This window comes from Micropterus dolomieu, linkage group LG22, assembly GCF_021292245.1.
Source record: "Micropterus dolomieu isolate WLL.071019.BEF.003 ecotype Adirondacks linkage group LG22, ASM2129224v1, whole genome shotgun sequence".
Classification (NCBI taxonomy): domain Eukaryota; kingdom Metazoa; phylum Chordata; class Actinopteri; order Centrarchiformes; family Centrarchidae; genus Micropterus; species Micropterus dolomieu.
The window spans coordinates 1406715-1423282 of NC_060171.1; the positions used below are offsets into that span (position 1 = coordinate 1406715).

The following is a 16568-nucleotide window of genomic DNA, read 5'->3' on the forward strand; positions in this document are numbered from 1 at the left end:
ATGATTGACTAAAAATGGCTTATTGATTTTTTTCAGCTGTTAATCTGCTGTCTAAGAGTATCTCTAAAAGTCTAAACTCAAACCACACTGGTAAATACTTCTGTATCACAAAAATGCGTTCCTTTGGCTCTGATGCAGCCGCCTCTCTCTGTCTGAGCCCACAGAGTGGTGAGTACAACGTCCCGCCCACGGTACTAGCTGATTGGTTACAAGTCAGGAGTAATAGCCTATCAACACTGACTACAGTGAGGAAGTAGCCAATAGAACGAGCAAGCCACCACGCTGCAGCCCCTCCCCTCCTCTCTCAGCCGAGCTTCGCACCGAGCGGAGCTGATCAGTGTAGCTTACGCAAGCTGACCGTAACTACGCCCGTTACTGGAAGTAAGTGCAGTAAAACCAGCAGCACCAGTAAACGGCTGCTACTGCATCAGTACAACGAGCAGGAACGTGCGCAGAGCGACGTTTTAATCTGCTCTGTCGTCCACCGCAGCTGTGTTTTGGTTTTACATGAGCATGTGTGCTAGCTCGGCTAATTGCTAGTTTGTTATAAACAAGCTAAACTCTCTGTCTGTAGCTTGTTTAGCTGAGATGCTACAAACCTTAAAATTTAGGAACTCCTGAGTGAACTCAGCTGCTTGTTGAGAGAAACCAGCTCCTCAGGAGGAGGAGGAGGAGGAGGGCTGCTGTCTTTAATCTAAACTGCACTCAGTATTTTGATGTCAGGAATATAGTTTATGTTCCATTTGTTTCCAGGCAGATACTGATTTTAGATTTTTACTTTGCTGCTGTAAACTTTACTTTTGTTGCTGCTCTGAAAACAGTAATAATAAAATATTAAATTTGATTACTGTTCTGAATTGATTCTTTTTTTTAAATAACATTTTTAAAAAGCAATTATTTAGTAATGAAAAACCAATAAGAGGGCAGATAAAGAACAGAACTTGTTAATAAAATCCTAACACTATAAAATAAATGGCAGCAGCTAAAGACAAAGTTTATGATCATTTATCACTCAGACTTAACAAGTCCATCTCTGGGATGGATCTCCAATTCATTTAATTTACTTTTCATAAAGATTAAACATGACAATTAACTTTAATCTTGTTATTTTCAACAAAGTTTTGTGTTAAAAATGTATATCTGTTCCACATATGGGTCATCGGCCTAATTGGTTACCAATAATCTGCATCGGCCTGGGGAAAAAAACGGTCGATCCCTACTGCGTACGTGAACACACACAGTGTGGGAAATATTAATAGGATACAAATATATATTTTTTTAGATTATTCGTCCAGCCCTGCTTCTGAACCAGTTTGTATAGGACCAGTTTTGTCCAGAGCCAGTTCACCAGCAGTCCACACAGAGCCAGAGCCGAAGCTGGCGTTTTCCCAGCCCCGTCCTCCTCCTCCTGCGGCCTGGTGTAAATCACCAGCAGCACTGACAGCGTGTTAGTACGCGGGTGAGGATGCGCCCTGCCTGGGACTTGGACTTTATAGCCCAGCAGAGTCCGAAGATGCTCGCTGGCTCGTCTGTGTTGAGTTGTGTAGACGTCCCGGCCAAGTTTCCATCAGAGCGGCCTGGATGATTTGTCCTGCTGTTGGGGAGAAACCTGCCTGTCCGGGCTCCGCGGGGCCCCAGCGTCTCAGGCTCATTTCCATATAAAGAGGCTCCTCTCCGGCTGACAGCAGGGCAGGGTGCTCAGAGGAGCTAGACTGTGGAGGTCCTGCCACGACGCCGCCTTTAATTAAGTGTGGCATTAGGGGCAGTCGAGCAGAAAGCCTGATCTGAGAGCAGCTCTGCGGTCTGGATGCCACCAGCTAATCCACTCAGTCGTTTTAACACAAGCAGCTTAGGTGGGACTTAGTGCGCGAGTCCCAACACCAGAGGCTCAGCGTGGGACCTCTGCAGACACCACAGCTGCCGATCACAGCTGAACGTGCCGTCTCTGTGCTTACTTCATGCCGGTTTACTCCGACAACATTTACGCCCTGTTAGTGTTGAAATGATGATCCGTCATAGAGCTGCATGTAAATAAATCTTTGAGCAGAGAATAAGCAAACATTACAGATCTGAGGAGACATTAATCCCAATTGTCTGTAGTTTTCAGTACTGTGTGTTAGTCTGTTATTATTATCAGAGATTTTGCTACTTATCTTTTTTTTTTTATCCCAGTAAATTATAGATCTTCGGTTCAGACTGTTGGCCTACAAAATAGGGCTGCAACAATCCGATTAACAGGTTTCAGGTTGTTTTTTTTAAGACAAATTCTCTGATTCCAGCATCTTAAGTGTGAATATTTTCTGGTTTCTTTCCTCCTCTATGACAGTAAACTCAATATCTTTGGGGTTGTGGACTTACAATATGCTGCTACCTTAACCTGCGTGACCTTTTCCAGAAAAAAGGTCTGGGAATAATATAAAACAAGTGGGCGTAACCGCCGTGACGTCACCTGTTAGTTTGTGGACTGCAGTTTTGAAACCTCAAGTTTGACAGTTTGGCTGCTGCCATGTTTAATTTTTGTGACCATATTTGGGCAAGAATGTGGCGCTAGATAGCTTGGTTAGCAAGGTGCATCTGTAATTCACATAACTGCGATATTACAACTTGTCAATCAGCTTGTAGCCCCGGCCTAAAGCCTCCCCTGCTTCCTGGTCTCTGTTCCTCTAAATGGGACCATAATTTACTAAATGAACATCATGCTGTGTTGAAGAAGACTTGAAACCAGCGACTGAGACCATAAACTCATCAGGAAAGTGTTTACTGAGGGAATAAATCAGCTGACAAGTAGAAACTTCTATACAATCACACTTCTTTCTGCAGCCGCTGGAGTCGCCCCCTGCTGGCTGCTAGAGAGGAAGCAGGTTTAAGTTACTTCCTGCATGGCTTCATTCGTGGTTGCCGCTTGGTTAACGCAGTTAAAAGGACGTAGCTTGTGGTCCGGGCCGCTCTGCTGGTGGCGTTCACGCTGTAAACAGGAACTTTATTTCCTCTGCAGCAGGGAACACTAAACACGACCTGGACGCTATAAAACGTCCACCTGAGCATCCAGTCGGTCTCACAGCCAAACTGAACGGGTCACACGTGTTTTAACAACGCGCTGCTACCAGGTGCCAGTAAAAACAAAGAAAATATATATTTTTAAGCCAAGACGATAGTCACATAAACTATTCGAACCGTTCGAAAAGTCGGTACCAAAACGTGGTGCGGTTCAATACCCAGCCCTAATCCATCCTCAGAACATGAATCCACGATGTTGTTAATCAATAATCAGTAAAAGATGTTGTCAAAATTCGAGCTCTTCAAATGTAAGCCTTTCCTGCTTGTTCTGTTTTAAACAATGAGCTGATTAACCAATTAATTAATCCACAGAACGTTTTGATAATTGATGAAACGCAATTGGAATACGTCAGGTATTTTCTGACATTTTATAGACTAAATTAACAGATGATGGAAATGATCGTCATGATGCAATTAATGCTCCACGTTGTCGGTGCGTTGGCTTTGTTTTGTTGGAGCATTTGAGGTTTTCTGATTAGCAGCAGGATTAGCGCCTCTGCCACCCCCCCACCCCCCACCTCGTTTGACCATCTGGCATCTCGGCCACTCAGACGCAGGCGGAGCAGGCTGCGATGTCTTGATTGGCAGGGCTGAGCAGTGAGGGGTGTTGGGTAACGCTCCCGCCACACAGGGTCAAAGGTGAACCTGAGTCAGTAAAATATGAAGTCAGAAAAATCCCATCAGGTGATTGTTTTTTAAATAGTTTTAATATTCCAACAAGTAATCGATGTTGAAATGAACTTCTGACTTTCCGTACTGTGTTTTTATGTTGGTGGTTCAGTGTGAATGCCTTTCTGTGTACCTTTTTTTTATTATTACCTTTTATTATGGGAGGTATAATATGGTAATTCAGTTATAAAGCAAAGTCCTGACTAAAATCAGCTGATTAACGGCCTCTTTTTTTCACTCACATTGACAACATTGTCAACACATCAGTAGCATCACTAAGAGTTTCAGAAATAGATTTCTTCACATTCAGAATCAGATCTTTGTCTATTTAGGCTAAAAAAAATTGCCCAACAGTGGAAATCCCAGTCAGGCCTTAATTTAATCAGCTGTTCCCTCGGATCAAAGCCTCCCTGTCAAGTGAGTTTCATGGTCATCCGGTAATATTTTCAAATGACCCTGCAGACGCGCAAACAAGCTCGGTGGTGGTTGTAAACATGCCCTCCTCAGGCAGAGTAATCATTTTGATGGAGGCTAAAACAGATAAAATAAAATGTTATTTATGCAGCCGGACCAGAATCCATCAAACGCAACATGTACAAGCCCTGAAGGAGCAGTAAAAGATTTCTCTGCAGCACGTGGAGTAAATTAAATCTCAGCCACCGGTAATTGCATCGAGTGTTGCCATCTTCAATTTCACGAGGAATCCCGACGGAAGAAGCTCTCGCGTTCAGCTGCTCTCTCTCAATAGCTGTGTTTCAAAAACACACCTCTTATTCTTGATTTCAGCAAGGTTGCAAAGAAGACTGATTTGATTGGTTGGAAAACAGAGAAGTCATGTTTAAACCAAAACCCCCCTGTAATATCTCCCACAAACCCAGAGTAAAGCACATGCAAACATCTGCCACATTGTTCTTTCTTAACACATAGTTCTGTTATTCTTTTATAACTTGCATCTGTTTATTCCATATTTATATATATTTTACTTTTATTTATGTCAACTGTATGTTTGTCTTCGTGTAGAACCTCATCACGAAAGCAAATTCCTTGTATGTGTAAAATACTATTTGGCAATAAATCTTTCTGGTTTTGAAAACCGGTGTTGTGTATCCAAGTCCAACACAGTTTAATAAATGTTGTTGTATGTGGAGCCCGTATCGCGTACAGGCTCTCAGACCGCAGCACTTGGCTTTGTACAAAGAGAAAAATGACCCGTCCACACAGCTGCGTTTCAGAATTAAAACAGAGACCGTTTGCTACGTTTTCTCCTCCCGTCCAGACTAAAACAACGAAAACGAACCCCTAAAACGGAGAAGTTTGGAAACGCTGCCGACCCCGTTTTGCGTTTTGAAACTACGGACGAAGTTTAGTGAAGACGGGCAAAAACAGAGGACTGTAGAAACGATGACGCAGACGCTCACGTTTAGCTCTCTGATTAAGTCCTGTAAAGCAGAAATACGGAGTTTTTGACTTGGTATTGTTATTAAAATATTTTGTACAGTGCAGTACATCATAATAAAGAGAGTTTCCCCTCAGGGATAAATGAAGTATATCTTAATCTTTAATAGGCTCGAGTACGTGTGCACTGGCGGGGCGAACTTGTTCTCACAAACGAGTGACAGTGGGGAAAAACTCAAAGCTGTTCAAACCCTTAAGGCTCCTGCAGACTACACAACTTTCAGCATCGGCCGATGGCCGTGCCGTTCACACTACACAACTTGCCGTCTTGTGACGGGAGTCTTGAAGTCGTCGTGGCGTTCACACTACGCGACTGATCGGTGACAGGGTCACACACTACCTGAGCTGACGGCGGCTGTGTCACCCGACGCTGGTCTCAAACCACGTTTTGTCAAGAAAACACGGGAAAAGACGCAAACCTGAAACAGCTGTTTATTATAAAGACAGAGAATCTGGTTGAAAGGATGGATCAGCACACGCAGATAGCAGGGATCATCTGAGCTACAGAGAGCTGGAGGGGAGTTAAAGGTCTTAAAAAAAATTAGCTGCCTGCTCTCATTGGCTGGATGTGGATGTCGAGTCGGCCGACTTCTACAGATATTTGGCGTGCCGGATATCTGGCTGGCGTCTGCGATGTGTCAAAAATGTGTCGGGGAGCCGTTTTGATGCGTCATTGAGTAGTTAAGACATAACGACTGGCGTCCGCTGATCGTCCGCTGGTCACAGCCTGATGTCACCGAGCTCACCGACCGGCAAATAGGCTTTAAAATTGTGTAGTGTGAACTAGGCTACAGCTAACGTTACTGTAATGACCTCAAACCATGTTCTGAGTCCTCGCTGTCCAACGTTTGAGGTCTTAAATGTTATGAACAATCTAAAAATATATTTGGTCCGTTATGAAACAATTGCGGAACAAATAAAAGCCTGTGGCGAGCCGCCGTAGTCCATAATGGAACACGCCCCGGCATTAGGGAACCTTGCTTCAGATGAGAAATCTCACCGTGGACGTTGAGCGGACACAAACGGTTTGCTTCATGTTAATCACAGCCTTAATTAGCATCAGCGTTGAGTTAGTCAGGTTGTGTGGCGTTAACACTACACCCCCCCGCACCCCCCATCCGATCCCACGGCTCTGCCAACAGCCCCGCATTGTCAGAGGAGGTCAAGGGTCACGCCTCTGCATTCATATGATAAGTGGCCTAAAGGAGGCTTTAGAGGGCGGCTGCGTCTGCTCTCTCATGCTGCTTGTTGCAGAGCGTTGCTGGGGGAAAAAAGCCACAGTGAATGGTTGTGATCCCTCGTCAATACAGCCTTTATGTCGGGTGCAATAAACCTCCTCCACCCACTTTACCAGCCTGCCCCGAGGGAACGCACAACAGGAAGTAACAGACCTGCTCTCTGATCACAACAAACACTTTCACTCCGCTTATCTGCAGCGCCGTCAGTCTGAAGGGCTTCAAATGCACCACTGATCACTTATCCGGTATCAATAATCGCTGACAACACCATGTAACTGACGAGTAAAATAACCTTTTTTTTAAATGAATGCGTGTGTTTTTCATCTCAAATATCAATTTACCCATCTCTGACTTTTTAAGAACACGACGGCAACTAAAGATTATTTTCTCAATTAGTTGTTTGGTCTATAAAATGTCAGAAAATTATCAGAAATGGAGGAAAGAGAGAAAATATTTAATGGAATTAGATCATTTTTCTTTTAAAAAAAAAAAAAAAATCCATTATCAAAATTGTTGGCGATTAGTTGTCAATTATTAAAATTAATCAGTTATATGTCGCAGACCTTTTCCTTATTGGATTTAAATCTGGACTCTGGGATTGTCTCATCCTCTATGCTTCACAGCAGCAACATTAGCCACAGTTTGCTAACCCCCACCTCGGGCTACATCCACACTGCTACGTTTTCAGACTAAAACGGCGAATCCGAACACCTAAAATGGAGAAGTTATAAAACTCTGCTGATCCTGTATTGGTTTTAAACGACGGCGTAGCCTACGCTTAGCCCCAGACCCTGCGCCGTAGCCTGACGTGCACGTCCTTAAACAATGTAACGACGCGTCAGGGCGACGTGTACCGTAAGAACTGTGATTGGTCGGCTGCAGGAAGTCTCCGGTGCTTTGAAATAAATTTCGCTAGCGGGCAAACCAGCGGCTGTAACGTGGCGGAGCGTCGCAACCCGGTCAGAATGTGGTCCATTCGGTCGATAACATTTAAAGTTTAAAATGGCTGCACGTTTATGATTTTACCCCCACGCTCAAGTTAGCGGAGCGCTAAACTGGAAGTTAGCCTGCTCTGTATCGCCACCAACTAACGTTTGGGGGGTGTAACTGCAGAACGACGGCGACACCGACGCACAAGTATAAATGCATCGCTACGTGCGCAGCTACGCAGCCTCTTTGTCCTCCACTTCCACCTCGCTGTCGCTCCGTGCAGTCGCTTTCTTCTTTAGCTGAATCTTCTGCAGCTGCGGAGTAGACAATCTGCTTCCTGTTTACACCGGCACGCGCATGCTCAGTGTACGTGAACGGCCGCATGATGTGCGTTTTCAAACGTGTTAATACAGACGGAGATCAGTTCTGGACGGAGATTGCTGGGCAGAAACGTAGTAATGTGGATGCAGCCTTAGCTAAAATAAGTTAATTACGTGTATTTGTACTCGCTTTATATCGTGGTGTTTGTCCTGGTTCTCCAGAAGCACGTACCCCAGTTTTTAAATCGAGCTGAAGATGCATGCAATATAAAAACATTGTTTTAGACATGAATGAATTTGCATGGATACAAATTGTGATTATACTTGTAAAAAGTGATTATTCAGTTCATCTGAAATGACTGCGAGATGGATCCATACTGAAAATGATCATCAGCCTGTTGCTGCTGCTTTCTTTGTCTAACCAGTTGTTGGTCCTGTGTGCAGGAGACGATGTGGGGAGCAGGGAGGAGGCGCGGGGTCCAGCCCTAAGGAGGCGTCCTGCGGCTGGGAGGAGCCCTCCTGCGGCCCTCCTGCGGCCCTCCTGCGGCGCTCCGGGACGCTCCTACTAAGATGTCCCTCAGCAGCGGCCCTGCAGGCGGGAAAGGTGTGGACTCCAACGCGGTGGACACGTACGACAGTGGTGATGAGTGGGATATCGGTGTTGGCAATCTGATCATTGACCTGGACGCCGACTTGGAGAAGGACAAACTAGAGATGTCGAGCGGTAAGGAGGGAGGGGGCATGGCGGCCCCCCCCAGCGCCGTGGCTGCTTTACCTGATAATATAAAGTTTGTTAGTCCTGTAGCCGCCGCTCCGGGCAAAGAGAGCAAATCCAAATCCAAACGTAGTAAAAACTCTAAGGAGAGCGTGAAGGCCCCGCCCTCAGACGGAGCGAAGAAGGAGGTTCATGGTCGGGCCCCCGGGGACCCACCGCTCCAGAACCCTAACTCTACCCCTAGTAAAGGAACTGACAAGTCTAGTAAACCCTCCCGTGCTGCCCCCGCTGTGAAAAAGGACAAGGACGGGGTGTCGGGAAAAAGTAAGAAGGAGAAAATGGAGGTTGTAGCTACTGGAGTGGTTAACGCTGAGAAAGAGCCCGTGGCCCCCATGCTGCCGATAGGGGCCCCTCGCGGTGGCCCATACGAGGGCCAACAAAACCCTGAGTTAGCTGCGGCCGAGCAGCTGGGGAATATGGCACTGGACTCTGCGGGGATTGGCCAGCCTGTCGCCATGGCAGCAGAGCAAGAGGAGGTGGACGGCGGCGAGTGCCGAAATCTGAAGAAAGTCGTCTGTGTGAAGGTAAGAGGACGCGCCGTTTGTCTCGCTGCGCTGCGGCCGGTGCGGTGCGCTCCGCTGCTTAATGGTGGTTTTAATGTCTTGATTTTATACGCGCCCCCTTTTGTGTTTTGTTTTGTCGAGAATAACTCTGCTGCCATTTTAACCAGAGCTCTCAAAAGAAGAGGGAACCAATCAGGAAAGTTGGTTAAATAAAGGCCAAATACAATGTGTAATGCTGGATTGGGGGATTTAAATCATCCAACTGGGGCGGGATCTCTCCTCATCCAACAGATATCTGATCAGTCTTCTGCTCTGTCTGATTTATGCAGTATTAATGTGACAGATTTAAAGACATCAGGTCAAACATAGAGCTGCACAATTAACCGCGATTATGATTTTAGCTTCCCGCAATTAAATGAACATGATTGTCGGCGATATTTAAAATGCGTTTAAAGTGCTTCGCTCATGGAAAACTGCACGTGCACCGTCCTGCTGCTACAGTCCAGAGCAGACGGCAAAGTCCACAAGTCCGCATGGTCGCGGCCCTTCTGGTCAGTGCTTGGGAGTCGGTCAGACGGAGCGCGTCCCAGAAGAAGAAGCCAGATGCAGCTCTCGGCTCCGCGAAGAATACACGAGTCTTTTATTTATTTATTTATTTATTTTTTTTTGACGGAAGCTGCGTCAAGCTCCACAGAGCAGATCGAACTGGGCAGGAAGTCTGGCACAGAACGGCATTTTCAAAATAAAACCCAAAACAACAAAAAACACAGTTAATGAATCCGATATGGGATTTTTTTAAGTCTGATACCGATTTCAATATTTGAGGATTTTAAAATCCGATAGCAGATATATATCAGCCGATATTCTTTTTTCCCCTTATTTTAAGAAACAAATAACATAAACAAAGATTATCCCTAACATTTGTTATTTTGAGACCTGGGACATAATGCCGTTTAAAAATAAACTTTGTTAGTAGCAGTTAGTTGTTAGAAGTAGTACTTTGAACAAAAGTATTACAAAATATATTAAAGTTTTGATAAATAAGAGTCAAATGTATAAAACTACAGAAAACATTGTTTAAAATATCTGATTTGTTATAAAATACTACTTCTAATGAACATTACATTGAATTATGTATGTATTTTGGGGCCAGCGAAACAGAAACCAAAAAAAAATTCCGATATAGTCCCTAAAAATCAAAGAATAATTGTCTATATAGATCAAAATAATTGTGATGATCATGTGGGCCGTAATCGTGCAGCCCTAATCAAACACGGAGAACACTGGAACCTACATTTCCCATAATGCAACCGTTAGCCTCTTTTTATTAAACCCTTTTTTTTGTGTTCGCTCCTCCAGAGAGACCGAAGACACCTGAGTGGTTCTTCTGGTGACCAGTAAACCGACCTTCATGTGTAAAACCGGTGGAGTTTCCCTTTAACCCTTTAAGACCAGACGCAACGTCTGCATGCAATTTTATTTTCTGGCCATATCGTCTTCACCTCCCGCTGACTCCCAGTCCACACATGAACATGCAAAATGTTTCTCTCATGTTCAGTTCTGCAGAGATGGACAAGGTGAACACAAACGCACTGAGCACTTTCATATTTTACCCTCCAGCGAACAGTCCCACAAAAACAGAGGGTAGTAAAGTTAGATTTTACATCATCGTCAGCATTTAGACTGCATTTTGCTCTACAGATGTCAGAATATTTCCTTTTTATTGAAGAAAGAAAATAACAAGTGTGTCCGAACAATGGAAGCGCAAGGGAGAAGGAAATGATCCTTTCATGCAGATCTGCTGTTTTTCCTCTCTGGACTCTAAACTGTTCAGCTTGTGTCTCCCCACAGCTGCTCTTCAGCCTTCATCACCATTTTACCAAATTTAGCTTAGCGCAGAGGTTTCCAGCTCTGCCAAAGCGTCCTGCAGCTCAGAGCTGTCTGTTATCCGGCACCGTGGAGCTCTGCTGCCAAGCTTTCTTTTCCTTCATCCAGCTGGCCGACCTCCTCTGTGCTGCACGCTGATTTACTGCCGTCACCTCTGGCCTCTCAGATACAAGCAGGACTGCAGCTGGCTGTGGGTGTCGCTTCTTCTTGACCTCGTAGTGTTCTGCCGCTAAAACCTTTAAACTCTCATCTGTCTTGGTATCTGCAAGGCTGTAATAGAAAACTTCGGATAAGAAATACCTTTGCTCTGCGCCCCTGCTACAGGGACCAGCTGTGTTACTAAGAAATGCTAATAAAATTGACTTCATAATCACAGTCATTTATTTTAAATTTTAAGGGAGATCCCAAAAGATTTATTTAAAACTTTTTTTAAGGAAGCTATTGTGTCGATTTAACCTGGTCAGCCTCCACACACTGCACAAATGTGTTTCTACCTAATACATCATCTGAGAATGAGCTGTTTACAAAGTAATGTAATCAAGCCCAGTTTCTGTTTTTAGATAATGCTGCCATTGATCCTTTGGCTGATCCTGGAAACAGTTTGTCATTTCAGCAGCACTGAGTCACTATTGAACCTGCTCTGATGTTTGACTGATTTAGATTCAGACAAGCTGGTGATTTATGGGTAACATGGGCTGTTGATTCAGTAACAAACAGGCTGCCAATTCACTGAAAGGTTATGCAGGTTGTTGAGTCGAGGCGTAGCAAGGCTTCCATTTTACACTTAAAATGCTTTCGATTCAAGGTTAGAAGGGCCGTGGATTGAAGGTTAGAAGGGCCGTGGATTCAAGGTTAGAAGGGCCGTGGATTGAAGGTTAGAAGGGCCGTGGATTGAAGGTTAGAAGGGCCGTGGATTGAAGGTTAGAAGGGCCGTGGATTGAAGGTTAGAAGGGCCGTGGATTGAAGGTTAGAAGGGCCGTGGATTGAAGGTTAGAAGGGCCGTGGATTGAAGGTTAGAAGGGCCGTGGATTAAAAGATAAAATCGGCTGTTCATGATTAAAGCTGCAGTCGGTAACAATTGAACATCAGGTTGTCCTGTAAAACCTCATTCCATTTAGGGCTCGCTCTCAAAGTTAAACAAGTGGTTAAGCAAAGGGGCCGGGGTCCTCGCGAGAGCCTCACCAGGACCCCGGCCCCTTTGCTTCGACGCGTCTTCTTCATGTACTGCTGTCAGGATACAGTGACCGTTTCAGCAAATATGAGAGAAATATTCCCGCTGCAGCTTTAAACAGGCTGCGAGTTCCAGGTTACTGCTTGACGTTTCCAAGAGCCACTTTCTGTTTGAAGCTCTGCGGCCAGGAGACACCTCGAGTCTATTTCAACACCACAGAGAGAAACAGATGACACCGCGTGGACGAAACTCAGACTAAACACAAAGGAAAGACGGTGGAGAAGGAGGGAGCCGGTCTCTTCCTATTGGACGGTTTACAGCGAGGACAGACAGTAAAGATTACAGAGACGCATGTGGAGGGGGTCTTCTTCCTGTGAATAGAAAATCTTGACGTCACTCCTGGATATTTCCAGCTGCTCAGTCATCTCTGATTGGAAAAATCTGCCGGTTATCTAAAACAGCAGTTACCGTCCAAGTCTTGGTGTTAGTTTCTCAGAATCTGACTTTTAAACTGAAGTTTAGCCGGGAGCGTCAGGAGGTCTCACTTTGTTGTTGCTGATCCCTCCCATGTGTTTGAGGGTGGATGTGGTTATCAAATGAAACTGCTGTGTTTAGATGATGGGGTATTGTTCATCAGTAGGAGCAGTAACCACTGAGAGATCAAATCAGATGAAAAACCAGTTGGAGTTTGGCATAAAATAACAATATCATGGGACTAGATATCATCTAAAGTTTTGTTTTTATCTTAAAGCTGCTGTTACTTCTGAGTGAAATTAACATTATTACTTAAGGATTATTTAAAATTTTCTTGCTATGCTCATGTAAATATTTCTTAAAAGCAGCAATCATTTGGACTGAAATCCCCAAGTCTTTGATTAGAGCAGACGAGTCCAGCATCATATTAAAGTTTGAGTCTAAAATAGCTGACACCCACTACCTGAGAAATGCCTCCACGTTTGTAGTTCTTCTGTAAACCTAAGTAAAAACTTAACTGGTGCAAAAGTTAAAAACAACGTTTACGTCACCAAAACAGACATTTTCAGATCTAAAATGAAGGAGTTTTGTTCGTTATTTCACTGCAGGATCAACCGATGACCAGCTGCTCTGTCGTCCTTCATTAATATTATACATAATATATTGTATACATATAGTCCGAATAAAGCTTCTGAGGGTGTATTAACAGGCTATTCCAAGGTGTTTACTTTAAAACTTTCAAGGCTTGATTTCCTTCCACTGCAGAATAACCAAAGAAGGTAAAGGCAAAGTTCATGGCTGGTATTTATCAATCTTCTCAAGTGCTGAGAATTCATGAATATTACTCCTACTTTTAAAATTAAGAATAAAAGCAAGTTATCAAATTTCTCAAAGCTAAGAATCACTCTCACTCTCCCAGTTATTTATTTAAGACAGAGGTCTCTCAAGTGGTCAGGATCTGCCAGCAGGGCCGAAGATGGACTGTGGAGACAGAGACGTGCACAAATCTTTCAGAAGAAGAAGAAGAATGCTTCTGAATTATCCGACGACGCGCAGTTAATAAGACGGGGTCGGGCAGCGCAGGCATAAACTTTGTCAGCGAGTTGGTGAGGGACGCCATCTCGCCACTGACTTTACACAGTGATGCGTTTTCAATTAAGCTGAAGGTGGAGATGACGCTTTGTTCCTTTGCCACAGGACAAACTCAGCAATGCTGATGATTTAGAGCCGTCACAACCATCAATAAGCTATACTTATAGTAGTATAGTTATAATAGTTGTGGAAATAATTTTGGCACTTGGGCGCTCACATAAAGAAACTTTTTAATCTTTCATTTATTAACGTGTAGGCCTATATCATAATGTATTATCTTCTATTATCTTGAACATTCTTCACTGTTGAATGTGTGAATATGAACTCCTCTGAGTGATTTCACCTTTCAACGTGAGTTTATCGGAGTCATTCTGAGAAGCTTGATAAATGCGGCCCCTGGTCAGTAAAACTGAGAAATAATGTAAATTTTCTGAGAGACATCATTTTCAGGGATCAATAATAAGTTAACAACTTGAAGTTATTCTGCAGCAGTGGATGGAAATGAAACACATTTCTACAGGAAACACTTTGGAACAGCCTGTAAATTCACCCTCAGAAGCTTTATAATAGAGTTATAAAAAGCAAGTAGCGCTACTGTAAACTCCAGTCTGTCATCCACAGCAGGTCCCTCACTAGCTTGGTGTTTTTACAGGAAACGCATAAATCTGCAGACTACAGGAGTTCTTGGCTAATTTGTCCCTGATTCACCCCTGCTGACAGTCCCAGGAGAGACCTGGTCTGGGACCTTGGTCGGTACAGATGTTTGGCCCAGATTATCTGCTGATGTGAGGGGGTTTATAATGTGTTTTTTTGTGTGTGTTTGGGTCCTGAGGAGACGCCAAATTTCTCTTTTTTTTTGAGAGTAGAGCTGAAAAGGTTTGGGAACCCTTGCTTTAGGGTAATGGATCCAGCTTCTTGAACCAAAACTCTGTGGACTTATTTTTAGACACACAGTCAGTTTCCAGTATACGAGGTCCACCTAACTAAAGCTAATGTAGTCCAATACACCAGTCCTGCAATCAGTCCTCCTTTCATGAAGGTATTATTGTTCAAACTCTAGAGACGTGTTTTGTGCTGCTGTTGGATTGTATTGTGTTACACTGACAGGTGTCTGTATTAATTTGTCCACCCAGTTTGTATGAACGATGCTAAATATTACAAAGCTCTGTTTTTACCAAACTGAACGTTATAAGCTTCACAAAGGAGGATTCACCACAGTTGTCCTGACGTTTGATTTAGTTCAGCCTTGTTTTTACAGCTCAGCATATATTTTTGTAATGCTGACAATATCCTGAATTATTTCTTTCCACTGCAGTTTCACTTTTCTTCTGCTAAAGCGACAGTTAAATACGGGCCAAATACTGTAAACTCCAGTCTGTAAGGTACAACGGTATGAAGAAGAGGCTCCACCTGCACATAAAACCTGCAGCAAAGAGCAGCACGCTCTGCTCTCTGGGGGTTCTCCAAATGTTTTCTGGGAAACAGAAGTAGAGGAAGATGGGTTGAGAGGAAATTGCCTTCACTGAAAAAGTAAATGACAGCGTCTCGAGAAGCTAACGGGGCCCCTGACAACCTCCTGGAGTTCCTGGAAGTGTGCTGAACAGAGCGGGTCACATGTCTGAACCCTGCTGCTCCTCTGAGGTGGTCACCCTGCTCAGAAAAGCTGAAACGCATCAGAATGAGCGGATGTAAACTCAAAGCCACGATTGTATTGTTGATATTCGGGGAATGTATCCCAATACAGATCCTATTTTAATAAACGCATACATAGGAGAAATGTTTGCGGTGTTCTCTAAACGTGCACACTCGGCAGCAACACGTTCTCCTGCCGTTCACGTCGCCATGAACTAGGGCTGCAGCTAACAATTATTTTGATATAATCGTTTTTCGGATTACGAATTGCGAGATTACGCAGTGCCTTTCATCAGTTTTTAAATTAAATTTGAGGTTGTTTAAGGCATGTGCTAATTAACAGTAAAGACAATAAAATGAATACTGTTTTCAAAAATACATATTTTAATAAACATTTCTGCTGCAGCAAAAGAAAGTTCCGCTGAAATCAAGTCCTTTCATGGACTAAACAGGTCTATACAGTACAGAATAAGTGTCTGTGCAGCGCTGTATGCAGCACTCACATCAGTACTGCAACACAACGGGACAAACTGACACTATTTATACAAAGAAAGGAATAACATCATGCATTACATTTGCCGAATTTACAAGAGGGGACCAATAATAACGATTTTGTTGTAGACAGCGTTTCACAACGTTTATACAGTGGGGACAACAAGTATTTGATACACTGCTGATTTTGCAGGTTTTCCTACTTACAAAGCTTGTAGAGGTCTGTAATTTATTTATCGTAGGTACACTTCAACTGTGAGAGAAGGAATCTAAATCAAAAATCCAGAAAATCACATTGTATGATTTTTAAATAATTAATTTGCATAAAAATGACAGACCTCTACATGTTTTGTTAGTCGGAAAACCTGCAAAATCAGCAGTGTATCAAATACTTGTTCTCCCCACTGTATATTTCCCCCTAACTGAACAATACACAACGTTAAGCTGACGGTGACGTTACGGCCCGACAACGCCATGAAAAGGGTGTGACAATATATCGTACATTTTTCCATGATACTGTATCGATATTCCAGCCCATCATATCTGTACATAATATTAATGAAAAATAGCGCTTTGACAGTTAGCTCAATGCTAACATATAATGGGAATCTCCATGAACGTGCTAACAGACATTAGCATCGGGCTCGCAAAAATACAATCTTAACAAACTACACATTTTGCTTCACATGCTTCACATCCCGAGTGACATACTGTGCAAATACTTAGAGTACACATGTTTCCTGAGCTCTGTGTGAAATAAAAAAGAGCTGCTAACTTCACCGTCTTGATCTGCTGCTTCTACACTCCACCCAGACCAGCTACAGCAGCCCCAAAGGGTCAAAACTACAACCCAATAATTCCCAGTGGCCTAAA

The 16568-nt window shown here is 43.7% G+C and overlaps 1 protein-coding gene across 3 annotated transcripts in view; it reads left to right on the forward strand.

Annotated features, from left to right (window-relative positions):
* znf609a (zinc finger protein 609a) overlaps window positions 1-16568 on the forward strand; it is a 67154-nt gene that overhangs the window by 26662 nt on the left and 23924 nt on the right. For all 3 annotated transcript variants that reach the window (XM_046037160.1, XM_046037162.1, XM_046037159.1), the window contains one exon: window positions 8114-8968. In XM_046037160.1, the coding sequence (XP_045893116.1) occupies window positions 8240-8968 (729 nt within the window). In that variant the 5' untranslated portion in view covers window positions 8114-8239. The remainder of the gene's footprint in view (window positions 1-8113; window positions 8969-16568) is intronic.